Genomic DNA, 15,540 nt, shown 5'->3' on the forward strand with positions numbered 1-15,540 from the left:
ATTGTGGAAAAACTGCTTCTGTAACAAGTGAATTTCCCCATTGTGGGGACTCAACATATTTGCATTTAATTCAATAGAAGATCAACTTGCAAAAGTTGTAAATGATGCTCAGTTTTGCTTCCTCTAGTGTGTTTTGGTGCACACGGTGAATAAAGGAACTAATAGGTATTCTGACACCACAAACCAATTGTAAATGATTTCCCAACACCTCACATGTTTAAGGTGAGGGGATTTTTTTCACCATGCAAAAGCCCTGGCAGATTTTGGAATAAAGTGTGGTACTATGATCTCGACCATAAAGAACGTACAGATAACCAGTGACTCACCTGTTTGACAGCATCCAGCAGTCTCTCCAGGAGGTGCTGTCTCTTGGTATCACTCTGCTGAGGGCCTGCAAAGGTGAACAGACAGGAAATTACCCAAATTTAGTTTGATGATGGATTAAGAAAATAAATGACCAGTCATTGCAGTCATACCTGTGTAAATGATGCATTTTTTAAGGGGAGAGGAAGGAAAAGAACTGCTGGCGAAAGTCATGGCCATCACAGTCAGTATAGAAAACAGTTTGTTTATAAAGTTTTCCAGTTCAAACACAACCTTCTACAAGCTGCCAACCCACTGGACCAGCTCTGGGCCAAGTGCTTTGCCAAAGGGCACCCTGGCAGTTGCAGAGTGATGGAAACTGGAGCAGTCCCTTTCCGCCACCCACATGTTTACGAGGGACCCAAGTTAGAAACCTGTCATCACCACACTTCTATAATCTCAAGGCTAGTCTCAAGATAACTGCCTCTCATGTTAACTTGCCACTTCAAAACCAAACTATCAAGTGTTTTTCCAGGTTGTCACAGTGAACCCTAACAGCATGTGGTTATGTGGTGGTGAAGTTAGTCATGCATTGGACAGATTCACATTCACATTCAAGAGCGTTCATACAGTGATGGATTGCTTTCATTTTCTTTCTTGTATTAATAAATCGCTACGGTTTGACAGACCAGAAAGGTCGTTTGCGGTTTATTAACATTGGGGAAGTAGCTGCGGTGCCGTTAACAAGTCAGTAGAAATCCCAAACTTAATGTCTGAGCACGGAGGGAACTAACAACTTACTAAATCTGCTCTTGCGTGCATGATTTTTGTGGGAAAGCGACAAGCAAAAGGCAATGAGACAACAAAACTCACCGTTCATTCTGACAGCCAGACCCCGGTAGTAGTGACATCCAAGCTAAAACTGTTACCGCCGATATGATGTGCTTTTAATCATAAAGAGCACAGGCTAGCGATGCACCGGGGACATGCTGCCTCTGTAGCCGAGCTGGACCCACTCAACCGCGGCGTGAGAGCTGATTCTCACACGGTGAACAGAGAGGCCTGCCGGGGAGCCGCTGGGGCTGTAAGTCTACCACAGTCTGACATGTAAGAGTTGTATAAAGCCTGGTGAGCAGATAAACTGTATTAACTGCAAGCCGAATTGTAGTTTCAGAGCCATGAAAGGACCCGTCTAAAATGTGGAGGTCCGTTTAGGAGAGGAATGAAGTGTTTCAGTAGGGAGCCTGTGGCACTGCGAGCAAAGGAAACGGACTGACTGAGCAGTGTTAACGTCACATGACAAAACACACAGCTGTCATATGACAGGGTAGTCCTAGTGGGAGTTGTAGTCTTTTTGTAAGTGTTGTGGAACTACAAAAGTTACCTTTCACACTTTTACATACTTTTACGAGATAAAAAAAAAAAAAAAAAAAAAAGCACGCTTGTATATTTTCTGGGATCTGTGCAGGCAGGGTGAAGCAACATTAACACATCACATTTTTTATTTGAAAAAGGGAGAAAAAAAAGATATATGTATACATACATACATATATATATACATATATATATATATTATATATCATAAGCCCTAATATGTGTGTGTGTGTGTGTGTGTGTGTGTGTGTGTGTGTGTGTGTGTGTGTGTGTGTGTGTGTTCGTTCTGAAATGCACTTCAAATTAGCCCTTTTCTCTTGATTATCCTTTGATATTTGGTTTACTTGCAGTTAATTGAATTGATGTCAAAATCATAGTTTTATGGGTATTCTGTGTTGAGATGGTGCAAATACTTTTTATAACTACATGTCCTATATATTGCCTTGTCATCGGGTGGGGTACACTAGCCTGAACTACTACATGGTCAGGAGCCAGCATCACCATGTCTAATATATTTCATAACATAATACATCACCACATAACTAATACTATATAATTGTAAAAATAAAATAAATTTAAAAAAGAATTAAAAATAAGGCTACATCTAACTATTCAAGGGACACACGAGGGGGTCCTGGTATATTCTCTGTTGTAAGGGGTCCTTAAAACATTAAGAACCTCTGGTCTAATGGACATCCCACAGTATATCCAATAACATAATCTTTTCTAAGTCTAAATTTTCCATCATATATCAGTTCCTTTCTGGGAAATTATAAGAAACCATTGGACCCAAAAAGTAGTGTTTAAGTTGTCACTCATCTGTAATATACATCACTATAAGTAAATATCTACTGTATATAGCAGAACACAAAGATACCGAATAATTTTGATCAATGCATTATAGTATTTAAGATGACATTTAAGATGTTAACTATTCTGATAACATATTTTCTCACCAAATGAAGGTTGGGCCTCGCAGCAGCAGCAGCATCATGTATCCCACCCATAGACTGTTACAGTCAATGGTCCCACCACGATTTCACAGACTAGAACGGAATGATGAACTAGACAAAAGCAGGAAAAGCAACCGAAATTGTAGTGTGAAAAAAAATATGTGCTCAAAAAAGCAGCTGATGTTATCTTGCTTTAAACCATTTCAACATTAATGAAATGAAAAATGATTTGAAAGCCTTTTAAATGCATATTACTGATCATTTATAGTTAATTTAAGGATGTGCAACACAACCCGCTGATCAGTTCTGATCTGATTGGACTCAGTTATCTTTTGCAAGAAAATAAATGAGATAAACAGCACCAAGGGCATATAAATCAATGAATGTGTTCACCATTCAGAGTTTGTTTTGAAATGGCCGGAGCAACGGATGTAAATGTGTCAACGCAGGAGGGGGTAGCAGTTGGTACAGGGGACGTAACCAGTGGCACCAGTGGGAACAGCAGGAACAGCCTGATAGGCAGGTGATGATGATCGTCATCGCAATTAGCACACAGTACCATGATGTGAATGTTTAAAGTGCTCATATTATGCTCATTTTCAGGTTCATAATTGTATTTAGAGGTTGTACCAGAATAGGTTTACATGGTTTAACTTTCAAAAAAACATCATATATTTGTTGTACTGCACATTGCTGCAGCTCCTCTTTTCACCCTGTGTGTTGAGCTCTCTGTTTTAGCTACAGAGTGAGGCATCGCACTTCTATTCCATCTTTGTTGGGAGTCGCACATGCGCAGTAGCTAGGTAAGGACTACTAGCCAGTCAGAAGCAGAGTATGAGGGCGTGCCACACTAGCAGCTAGGTGAGCATTATAACGTGTTACAAAGTGACGCATGTTTGTCTCTGAAGTAAAGGCTGGACTACAATAGAGCTGTTTGGAGCAGTTTGTGAACAGTGTTTTCTGTTAGAGATGGTAAGTCCCTTTGGGGTGGACTTTGGGCTTTTTCACTTTGTAAACCTATAACATGCACAAAAAAAGATATATAACACAATAAAGGAAAGGGGAAAGGCCAAAAAGCACAATATGAGCACTTTAAGCAAATACTATCAGAATGAAACCCACAAACACAGCTCTGTGTTCCTCCAGAGATATCTGCCCTTTGTGCTGAAGCGCTCAAACAAGATATCAAACAAGGCAAATCCAACTGAAGTACCACATTCATATGCATTAGGGCAGAAAGTATGTTAAAGTATGTTATAAACTGACATAAAAGAACAGTTTTACCTTCTGATCATGCCCTTTCTTCTGTCTTGGAGCTAGCCTGTTCCCAGCTTCAGAGGGTCAAATTCCTGTGACAGCAAACCTTAGCTTGCACTGTGAAAAGAAAGAACCCAATTTTCTATGTTATTGTTTCACCAGGTGCATTATTTTATGATGATAATATTGGAGTTGCAGGTTTAAAGCATTAAAAGAAAATGAACATGCCAAAGGAAAACAGAAACTACTGTTACTGACCTGTTATGTAAACATGTAATGTAAAAAAAAAAAACCTGACATTTCAATATATTTAGAATATCTGCTTTGGGAGCTTCTTGTTCAGCCTCTTATTCTGTTACATGGCTCAGTATCCAGATGACATTCGCCACTGAAAACAGCTAGAAATGACAGATTGGCTTAGACACTGATTAGCAGAGGGCAGACTTTGATATTATGTCATAAATGTAAGATCATACAAACACTTTAGAACTGTGCGCTCCTGACCTCTTGTGGCTGAAATGGGCCTAACATTACATCACATCCAAATAAATGTTTGATGCAGCATGGGAGAATTCCGTGCCATTATTAACATGTGCAGTGTGGGAATCTGTATATTCCAAAAAAAAATAAATAAATAAAAAAAAAAAAAAAAAATGGAATAACTGTGATAATGAGCTAAAAACTCCATCCTAAAAAATCCAAACTAAAAAATACTATTCAGAAACAAAATATTGAATGCCTATGAGCTGGACCAGTGATTTTTTTGTGTTGGTTATTTCTTGTTTGTTGACTGTTCAATGGATTTTTGGTTCATCTGTTCAGATTATTTTGTTCTTGTTTTTGTCCAGAAGGGTTGATTTGTTCAAGCCAACCGAGTTGAACATGGACACCGATGGATGCAAATTGAATTTCTTTTATCTATGAATAATGTATAAAAAAAATAAAATAAAGAGGGGGTAGCACCAGAAAAGTTCTTAACTTCTCCCTACCCCTTTTGAACATGAACAATATTATTTGGAGTTTTGTATTTGTTGCTTATACGTTGCTGAGGATCCCGTTTGTTTTTCTTTTTTATTGCCTGATGTATGACTCCCGTTGTTCACACACTAGTTTCACAAACTAACGTTGCTTTTTAAAGAGTCTGGAAATCAATTGGACATTATCAATGATGACATTGGAGGAATCAGAAGTAAGTACTAACAAGGAATTTGCCTTGGTAGTTGATGCATATATACTGTAAACAACACACACATATTAAACATTGATTTTGTTTGATATGAAACATATTAATACCAGAAAAATTATTTTAAAAATCGAACATTGCCAAAAGACCTTTTCTTTCATTTGAACTCTTTGTTTTATAGTCTAGATGAGGCTGCTGATATTATATATTTTTACCTGTGTGAAGAAATCTCATTAAAATACCAAAACCAACAATGCATAAGTCTGTCACTCAATACTTTGACTTCTCTGTAATGTACTGAAACCCAAATACATTGGTTCCTACTGCAGAATAAATATTTAAAGAGGCTCAGTTGGCTCCTGAAAACAGCTGTGCACTGCAGTGAGTAACATTACTCAAGCAACAGTGAATAAGACACTATTTTCAGAGTCAGATTATAACACATTTATTGCATTAGTGAGTATTTCCGACAGCAGGGCGGTGTTTGTGAGACTGAATCACATTTTATGTATTTATTTCAGGATGATACTTGCCTTTCAATCAACCTCTGGGGCCGGGATCAGACTCACGTGGATTTGTAATCACTTTGACAATTCACTGGCTTTTGATCTAGTGCCATTAACAGGTTGAATTTCCATTTGTCCAATACTTTGGTTTAGAACAAATACATTCAAAACTAATGACATTTCCATCATCCTCAGCTTTACTTTTGTGTCCCTGGCTCCTCCTGTGAGCTCAGAAAGCCTCTGTTTCCTGCAAATCACATAAAAACCAGCAGAACAAACCAGTTTGGATTAAAGCCACTGACCTATGGGTATCATGACTCGATTAGGGGTAATTAGATGACCTGAAAATCTTCACAGTCCACTAAAATCTGTACTCTGATCATTTTGGTCATATCTAATCTAAGGTTTGTGTGTGTGTGTGTGTGTGTGTGTGTGTGTGTGTGTGTGGCAGCTTTATTAGAGGATCACAAACCGGAGATATTGTCAGACCAGACCTGGAAGAGATTGTCTGTGATTTAGGTAACTCAAGATAACTTTAGATTTCTCCTTTACTTGGAGGCTACAGTTTGGATACTTGATCTGAAAAGAGTTTTTAAAAAAAAAAAAGACTCTTAACAATGACTGGGCACTTCTAGCGTGTGATCTTATATATTCATACTAGTTATGCTTTGCTTTTACATGGTTAGCTCTGTCAAGATATAACACATTTAATGCCCATACGGTATACTGTATGTGTGGGATGTGAACTGTGGTTGTGGGCCTTTGAAGCCAATTGAAATTGAAATTGAATTGACTGTGAAATGTGATTTAAGCTTGACAAATACACAAGTTAAAGGTCCCATCCTGTAAAGAGTGAGATTTCCATGTTTTTTTTGTTGAAAAAAAGCAGGTCAAGGTGCTATATAAATACTGTTAAAGTATCAAAATGCTCAATCCACAGAGAAATGCATACAGTCCGTATTCAGAAACTGTGCCTTTAAATGAGCCGTCAGGACTTCTGTACAGTTGTGATGTCACAACTATACTATATATATATATAGGTAGAAAGAGCTGCTACAGTGCCGTTACAGTCATTCCCCAGCTGCAATGAAAATGCAGAGACTCAGGGAGCGCAGATGTGGAAGACCCAAAAACGCTGACCAATCAGAGGCTTAAAGAGACAGTTTCAGACAGAGGGTGAATACTGGCATAGGTGTAAATTAAAACTGGCCAGTGCAACCCGCTCCAAAAACCTATTAAAATTTCCTTTGCATGAATAAAGATATTTGCACCATAACTTGATGCAGAAAAGGCACAAATTGTTGCAGAAATATTCACCAGAATGCAGAAATTGATGTGTTTGACATTAACATTTTAAATTTTGCTCAAAAGTGGAGATCTCAACCCCTCCAATGTTGAACCCAAAGTTACACCCTTGGATACTGGTATTTTCGGACAGATAGTTTGAGAAATATATTGTGTTTTTTTAACATTACAGCATGTAAACATGTTCTAGTAGAAACCCAAAATACAAATATTAACCTGAAAATTAGCATAACATGGGACCTTTAAAGCATTGGCTAAACCAGAAGATGAAGGTAGAATCACACAACTTTATTTCCACTGTTTGATATAGAACAATTGGTGTACTACTACTAGTGTTTGTATTAAAAAAACATAAGTGAGTGACGACACATTGGGGTAGATAGGTTCAAGAGAGTTCAATATTTAGTACATAAAGGGATTTAGAATTTCTCTACCAGAATTATACTCCCTGCAGCTGGAGATGTCTATAAGGCGGTTAAATAACTTAATAAAATGTTGTAAAAACGTCAACAACTAGAATGTTTTACAGCTTTTTTGGTGGCTAGTCAAATATTTCTTAGAGAGGTGGTGTTGCCACACTCCTGGACATCTCCTGTGTAATTATTTACTATACAGAAGCAGAGCAACATTATTTAACAATAATAATGAATCTATAGGACTCCCCTTGGATACAGATTGGCGCGTGCAGAGATTGTAGCTAAATGGCTGTTTTCTCACTGCTTTGCAGAAAGAGGAACGTGGGGGAGTGCACCTTCAAGCAAAAAAATTGTGATATCACGGTCCAGTTTCCAAATAGAGATTGAAATACACAATCACCATGTGAGACTTCAAAACCTCCAGGGACTTTTCGGTGCAGTTGTGAACATTGTGACATTTTTGAACATATTTTATCTGTACAGGTGAGATTATAAAGTTTCAATCTATCAGTATTCACAAAATAAATAAATATTCTGGTCACATACTACCCAAATAAAAGTCAGCCTCATCATAACTTATTATACCCTTTATTTTTCTATTTACATGCTGAGATTTCTAAATCAGGGCCATTAGCAACACTGTGTTATAGTGGGCAAAGTTGACATCTTATCAGCTAGATAAGAACATGTGGATGTTATCCAGACAAGACTTCAATGTTGTCTAATCATTACTGGTGCATGTTAGCAAAGCAAACACAGAAAGAAAGAAAAATTTCCCTTTTAACCTGACGAGCAAAGGAAGCAAATATAAAGATCCAGGTTCAGTGACTCTCCGGGGCATTTTTTTACAGTCTGCAATGGGTTAGCTCATACTGACAATGTCTCTCTCACTAATCCTTGAGGCGAGGAGGCGATGGTGCTGTCATAGATGGTGGAGAGCGACACCTCTGTACCAATGTTTGAAGCTGTGTTGTTGCCTGTGGGGGCTTCTCTGACGGACCTGCTGTTCTTTCTGAAAGAGTTCCTGATCCTGCTGGAGAGGCGGTCGGACACGCGCCTCACTGCCTGGCTGAGTCCACGGTTCTTCAGCTTGATCAGGCCCACGTCGTCCTCCAGCTCCTCGGGTGGCACGTCGATGTTCCCCGAGTACCAGAACACCCACCAGATCAGGCTTAGGAAGATGACGATAGCCCCCGCGTAGATGAACAAATCGTGGAGAACGAGCCCTCCAAACACCCCCACCATCATGATGAAGACACCTATTATGTCGTGGGCCACTGCGAACCAGAAGGAGCATTTGCAGCGGCCAACTCCTCCGTACCTTATCTCCATGACTGGCTCCACCTGTACAGATGTTGACATGGTGGCAGTGGGGATCCTCCAAAGCAAGTTCCCAGAGTTAATCCAGATGTGTATCTGCAGGACCAGTGAAGTGTAACCCTCATTCACTCACATATACACACGTGAAACAACCTGCAGAGGTCAAAGTACAATGTACGCAAGCGGTTATCAGCGAGAACCACGGCAGCTTTATGACTGTAGGATGATTCAAAAGAAAGGGTTGCATAATTGTTGACAAAAAAAAAAAAAAAAATAGTTCCCACTTTCACATTACAGAATCACTTCTATTCTAAGCATCCTCCTGGTAGCACCGCTTGCGCCTCTGCTTCTCTTTCAGTACGGGGATCCACACCAGCCCCATCACCACAAACATCAGCCCAACGGACAGGCAGGCCGAGGCCACCGAGTGGCATGCTTCAGTCACCCCTAATGACTGGAGCAGGAAGAGGAGTCCGCCTGCGGCAGACATCAGGGATCCCATCACCATCACGATGATGGGTTTGTGGAGGTGGGCCCAGCCTGCAGGGCCTGTGTCAGGGCCTGGACACAGGCTTTGACTCCCAGTGTCATCTGGGAATGAAGTTGCTCCAATTGCTTCCATGGTTGCTACACAGAGCAGTTGCCTGTCACCGCTTTGTTTCTTCCTTTCACACATGAATAATGGAAACACCAGCCACTGAACATCCACAGCTCCTCTATGAGCTTTCCCCGTCTGCTCAGCCAGTCCCTGGTTGAAATCAATGCAGCCACCTCCTCAGATACATATGAAGGAGCTATATCCTCTCTATGATCAACACGAGATTGTGTGCATGATGCATCTCTTAACTCTCCTGCCCAGTAACCTGTGAACACTGTAATTCCAGATGGCCCACCACGCCCACACAGCACAGGAAGGGCTTGGATGAATAGACAGACCCAGCCCACCTGTTGACAACAATATCGTGACCATCTTGTTGCATTATACCTCAGAATAAATACACTGTCTGTATAAATGAAGGGAAATTCGTTTATCAATGTCTCAGATCATATTATTATTAATTATTAAGATGCAAAGCCTCATAGGTGTGCCCACATTGCATTATTGCATGAGAGTAGCAGGCAGCAGCTGTACAAGCCATGATCTCAATAACAATAGGCATGTCATCGGATACAGCTGGCAGCAATACATGCACAGCACTGATGGCTCAATTCACCATGAGCAAACAGGGCTAGGGCTCAAGGCTAATGCACTTGAAATGTTAAAGCACACAAAAGGTGTATACACAGTTCATGTTAACAAGTGTTTGAAACCATGTAGTATTCTTTATAACCTAATGGCGATGGTCTTAAAATGAAGCGCTGCTGACTTGAAACCAATGGGTTTAAAAAACTTAAAAGCTAAAGACGTCATAATTCTTTCAATTCATGTCCAACGAGTCATTCTGTAGTTATGAGTTACTCCTATTTTGAGAAATGCATTCTAGGAGGATCCATTACATACTGGGTGTTAGTCTTACTTTGCTTGAATCAATGATAATTAAATGCATCTGTATTATCTCATCCATGCTGACAACTAACTACTCTAAAGGGAGGTAAAAAAGAATAAATTATAAGATGTAAGTCAACAATAATACCCAAATGTAAATGTGTATGTCTTATTCAATAAGTAGTAGCCAGAATAGTCCCCACTTTTACCCAACATGAATAACCACTGGCCAAGATGTCAGAAGCATTTTATAGGTCTTTTTTCACAGTCACATTTGGACATGGCAGGAAAACCGCACGTCTAATTAATAGCATTAATGCCTGCACTTCATTTAAGCTTTACTAGTTTGAGGGCCATGTCGCTGTGTATGATGGCTCACTGACATGGCTTATCAATACACTTAAATAAAACTAAAAATAACTATTGTTATTATTTGTTCCACCTGGGTTTTTCCTGCGATGATAAAAGTGCCTCCTGTGACAAAGAATTCAGGGAACACAAGATAGCCATGGATAGTTTCAGATAAGTTTATAATCTGCTTCATTCAAGAAAAAAAAAAGACAAAACAGAATGAATATATTGACCGTTCTATAAACAATCTGGTTCTGTGTGCTGTGTAAAATGTCCATGTTGAGAGGGTAATGTGCAAAGACGCTCTACTGAGAATCATTTCACTTTAGGCACTTTTCTTTTTACTTTAGAGTCAGTCTTGCCAGCCTTCTTGGTCATTTTGTTTGGCGATTTTCTTCCTTTCTTGGCAGCAGGTTTGGGTGCCTTCTCCAGCTGCTTCTTTTTGGATGGTTTCTACAAAGAAAGAAAGAAAAAGAAAGAAAATGAGGGTCTGCAGTCCACTTAATGATGACACAACACTGCCTGAGTCAGTTGAAATATTTAAATTACTGTACGTATTTAAATCTAGGAGCTGGGAGTAGCACTGACCTCCAGTTTAGGCTTTTTGTTAGGTGTCGCTATGGGAACCAGCTGCGGGATTTCCTCCTCCTCCACATTTTTCTCCTCTCCGGCAGTATCCGTTTGCTTTACGTCCTCTGTCTTGTTCTTCTTTGCCTGCTTTTTGGCTGCAGCTCCCTGAAAATCCCAAACACACGAGGAGGTTATTTTACACGTCGTTTCTATAAATCTAGCTCGGACACAAGATGGACATTTGAGTGCAAGCCTGCTCTCACCTCTTTCTTGGACGTCTGAGCATGTTTCCCTGCCTCCAGCACGCTGAGGTGGTTCAGGTCTGAAGTGTAGATGGGCAGGGACACTGACGTTTGGCTCTTTATGTGGATGAGCTTTATCACGGGTCCTTTCTGTAAACAGCAATGCAAATATAACACATACAGTAATGGGGGGGGGGAGAGGCATTACAGAGCTTGGGGTGGCCAAAAGTTAAAATCTATGTACAAGCCCTGAAGCAACAAAGTTGATGAAAACACAAGACCCTTCTCTGGGCAGCTAGACTCACCGTGCGGAGTTTGGCCGCCACCGTTTGGACAGCAGCCTCGATGTTGTCTGTCACCTCATCTGCAGTCATTCCGGCGTGGGCAACACGGGCCATGCTACGACACAGACCAGTTACTATGTCAAACTCTAACGTGACACTGTAAACCGCACCAATACAAGTAGTAACAATGCAGTTTTTTTTTTTGTGTTTCCTGTCTACATTCCATGTTGTGTATCAAAGGTGTAGAGACGGGCTCCACAGAAAGAGGGAGTCCATCTGGATTAACATTGAATCTCTTTGGCACCGGCAATTCCCCATATCAACACACTTCACAGAATCGACAGGGTTGCTAAGAGGTGCTCTTAATTTGACGAGACGTAAAACATTCCGTGAAACTTAAAAACTGTTGCGTTTGTCGTCTTGCTGAAGCAATACTAAAACACGACAGGTTTCCCTGGAGCTAAAATAAAAAGGTTAGTTGCACAGATAGCTGAATTAGGCAGATTATAAGGAACACCAAGAGCAGCAGAGCAAATCTCACCAGCAGCAGCCCTTGTTGGTAACCTTCAAGCTGGTGCCCTGGATGACTCTCTGGATGTCTCTGGCCAGATGTTTGCTCTGCAGGTTCACAGACAGCGGCTCTCTGGTAAAGACAGAAATGGAGGAAGAATACAGAAAAACTCATTGTTTGGTACTAAACATTTAACATTAATTAACATTATATGGGTCATTTATTTGCTCCATTTTGCTGATTTAAAAAGGTCCTACGACATGCTGCTTTTATATAGGCCTTAGTGGTCCCCTAATACTGTATCTGAAGTCTCTTTTATATAGGCCTTAGTGGTCCCCTAATACTGTATCTGAAGTCTCTTTTATATAGCCTTAGTGGTCCCCTAGTACTGTATCTGAAGTCTCTTTTATATAGGCCTTAGTGGTCCCCTAATACTGTATCTGAAGTCTCTTTTATATAGGCCTTAGTGGTCCCCTAGTACTGTATCTGAAGTCTCTTTTATATAGACCTTAGTGGTCCCCTAATACTGTATCTGAAGTCTCTTTTATATAGACCTTAGTGGTCCTCTAATACTGTATCTGAAGTCTCTTTTATATAGACCTTAGTGGTCCCCTAGTACTGTATCTGAAGTCTCTTTTATATAGCCTTAGTGGTCCCCTAATACTGTATCTGAAGTCTCTTTTATATAGGCCTTAGTGGTCCCCTAGTACTGTATCTGAAGTCTCTTTTATATAGGCCTTAGTGGTCCCCTAATACTGTATCTGAAGTCTCTTTTTATAGGCCTTAGTGGTCCCCTAGTACTGTATCTGAAGTCTCTTTTATATAGGCCTTAGTGGTCCCCTAATACTGTATCTGAAGTCTCTTTTATATAGGCCTTAGTGGTCCCCTAGTACTGTATCTGAAGTCTCTTTTATATAGGCCTTAGTGGTCCCCTAATACTGTATCTGAAGTCTCTTTTATATAGACCTTAGTGGTCCCCTAATACTGTATCTGAAGTCTCTTTTATATAGACCTTAGTGGTCCCCTAATACTGTATCTGAAGTCTCTTTTATATAGGCCTTAGTGGTCCTCTAATACTGTATCTGAAGTCTCTTTTATATAGACCTTAGTGGTCCCCTAATACTGTATCTGAAGTCTCTTTTATATAGACCTTAGTGGTCCCCTAATACTGTATCTGAAGTCTCTTTTATATAGACCTTAGTGGTCCCCTAATACTGTATCTGAAGTCTCTTTTATATAGGCCTTAGTGGTCCTCTAATACTGTATCTGAAGTCTCTTTCCCGAAATTCAGCCTTGGTGCAGAACTACAGCCACAAGAGAAAGGGGAGGTAACCTTTCCCCTTACAACGTCATAAAGGGAAGATTGCAGATCGGCCCATCTGAGCTTTCATTTTCTCAAAGGCGGAGCAGGATACACAGGGCTCGGTTTACACCTATCACCATTTCTAGCCACTGGGAGACAATAGGCAGGCTGGGGAAACTCATATTCATGTTAAAAAAAACACCTCATAAAGTGACATTTTCATGACATGGGACCTTTAAGGACAACTTTCTTTTTACATATATTGTTCTACGTGTTTAATTACATTTCAGCACATTAGGCACTCAATTAGTAGGGTAACTGCAAAACTGCATTCTGTTTTCATAATCAATTTCTTACATTTTTTTTTCCTCAGACAGCACCTCACAGAGGAGAGCGGTCCCTCTGACATGAATATGACAATAGGATCAAAAATTACTTCTAGAAATGAGATCAACACCTAATGTTGGCTGTGTATTGAAGACATTCGGAATTGAAGGTACAACTCTGACAACACAAAGAAACAGGGCTTACTTTTTCCTCAGGTAGAAATGTTTTCCGAGGTGGGATGGCAGCAGGCGGCGGATGCGGTCGTCGGAGAGGAACAAGTCACAGTTCCCGAGCAGACGGCGCTTGGCTTCATACGGTTTGTACTCCGTCCTCAGGGCCTTGTATGGGATGATCTGCTCCGGATACAGGGACATTGCCATCAATATGAGGTCTAAAGGTTTTCCAAAAACCTGGTAAAACACTAGTGGCTTTTTAAGATTTAGGACTAACCAGCCACTGGCTAGTCAACCAACTTTGCTATAATATGTATATATAGGGCTGGGCGATATATCGATATCGTGAGACCAGATAGCGTCTTAGATTTTGGACATAATATGGTAAGTTTAGTCTTTTCCTGGTATTAAAGGCTACATTACAGTAAAGTGATGTCATTTTCTTAACTTACCGGACTGTTCTAGGCCTTTACCCATTTAGTCATTATATCCACATTACTGATGATTATCTAATTTTATTTTAATTTTTTTATCTAATATGTCGTAAAAGCACCAATTGTCAACCCTACAATATCGTCGCAAATCAACATCGAGGTATTTGGTCAAGAATATCTTGATATCTGATGTTCTCCATATCGCCCAGCACTATGTATATACTATATTTGTTATACTGTTATACGCATTATCAAGTCAGTAGCTGCATAATGACTGACTGGTAGATACCTCAGTGATGTTTTTCACTCCCTTCTCCTCCAGCAGCTTCCTATAGAACCTCTGGGTCTGCTCGGAGGTCATGTTGGGCTCATCTTTGGTGAAGAGGCAAATATCGTCTGTGTCAGATCGCTGGCCATGGGGCAAGGGACTGAGGGCGGAATGAGACGTCACGTCAATATCAACTAAGTCTGCTACAGAAGAACTACAGGTCAGGCATGAAGGCTGCTTTATGTTCCTGTCTGGTGGACTCACATGCGGATGGACTGTGCCGCTTTGGGGATCTTCCAGAGGGTGAAGAGCATGCTGATCTGTTGAGTCTCGTCCAGGAACAGGGAGTCACTGGTCGACTTGGTTTTCAGGAAAGCCTGCAAAGCCTGGACGGCCTTTTTGACCTAGCAGACATTACATTAACTCCGTTGTCACAAAAGACTTTGTAAACCCACCGACAAACTTTCTTCCAGAGTTCTAGGGATTCCGACTTGTTGCTGTGCCGCTGTGAATTAGCTTCGTTGCTAAACCCATAGATATTAATATATAATATAAAAACAGTAGTGTAGTGTCTATGCTAAACCAGCAAGCAAACACGCTAACGTTAGCTGATACTAGCTAACTTATAGCTGCTGTCGATTCACAACAATCGAATTTATCACAGTCACGTTAACATTTAATTATCTAAATTATATTTATAAAGAGTTTAAGTGTATTGCAGCAATAAAAGCATTTTCTTTACCTGTGCCCGGTCCAACACAATTCCTGCTCCGTCGGCCATGCTGCTGTCTGCTTCACGTGTGGGAACTGTAGACACGCATGCGCAATTGGTATACTCTACGTCACATAATACAAAAGAACTTTATTTGTACGAAAACTCTGAACACCCAGGGAAGTAAATAAGGTTGCCTCATAGATATACCTTCTCTTAATACATCCATGAGATATACGTACAAGGATGTCTCCTGATTGTT

General features: G+C 40.3%; 4 protein-coding genes across 4 annotated transcripts in view; all 4 read right to left on the bottom strand.

The window, feature by feature from the left end:
- The window catches only part of snx29 (sorting nexin 29), a 176,660-nt gene extending 175,076 nt beyond the window's left edge, over positions 1 to 1,584 (bottom strand). Inside the window, exons 1-2 of the mRNA XM_031297994.2 lie at positions 1,177 to 1,584; positions 327 to 391 (exon numbers count right to left, since the gene is read on the bottom strand). Coding sequence (XP_031153854.1) covers positions 327 to 391; positions 1,177 to 1,183 — 72 coding nt within the window. The 5' untranslated portion in view covers positions 1,184 to 1,584. The remainder of the gene's footprint in view (positions 1 to 326; positions 392 to 1,176) is intronic.
- A 5,564-nt stretch (positions 1,585 to 7,148) lies between these two features.
- On the bottom strand, positions 7,149 to 8,719 carry LOC116048764 (transmembrane protein 238-like). Its single transcript, XM_031297993.2, has one exon. It carries the CDS (start codon positions 8,657 to 8,659, stop codon positions 8,165 to 8,167), a length of 495 nt encoding a protein of 164 aa, XP_031153853.1. The 5' UTR covers positions 8,660 to 8,719; the 3' UTR covers positions 7,149 to 8,164.
- Positions 8,720 to 8,866: 147 nt separating this feature from the next.
- Positions 8,867 to 9,432, bottom strand: LOC118494273 (phosphoinositide-interacting protein-like). The gene is made up of 2 exons (XM_035997734.1): positions 9,292 to 9,432; positions 8,867 to 9,244 (listed from the first exon to the last, which is right to left on the bottom strand). Exons 1-2 carry the CDS (start codon positions 9,320 to 9,322, stop codon positions 8,928 to 8,930), a joined length of 348 nt encoding a protein of 115 aa, XP_035853627.1. The 5' UTR covers positions 9,323 to 9,432; the 3' UTR covers positions 8,867 to 8,927.
- Positions 9,433 to 10,614: 1,182 nt separating this feature from the next.
- On the bottom strand, positions 10,615 to 15,435 carry rsl1d1 (ribosomal L1 domain containing 1). Its single transcript, XM_031297990.2, has 9 exons — positions 15,309 to 15,435; positions 14,831 to 14,970; positions 14,588 to 14,726; positions 13,896 to 14,044; positions 12,092 to 12,193; positions 11,572 to 11,665; positions 11,288 to 11,416; positions 11,043 to 11,189; positions 10,615 to 10,907 (listed from the first exon to the last, which is right to left on the bottom strand). The coding sequence occupies exons 1-9, from the start codon at positions 15,345 to 15,347 to the stop codon at positions 10,770 to 10,772; spliced, it is 1,077 nt and encodes a 358-aa protein (XP_031153850.1). The 5' UTR covers positions 15,348 to 15,435; the 3' UTR covers positions 10,615 to 10,769.
- Positions 15,436 to 15,540: the final 105 nt, after the last annotated feature.

This window comes from Sander lucioperca, chromosome 22, assembly GCF_008315115.2.
Source record: "Sander lucioperca isolate FBNREF2018 chromosome 22, SLUC_FBN_1.2, whole genome shotgun sequence".
Classification (NCBI taxonomy): Eukaryota; Metazoa; Chordata; class Actinopteri; order Perciformes; family Percidae; genus Sander; species Sander lucioperca.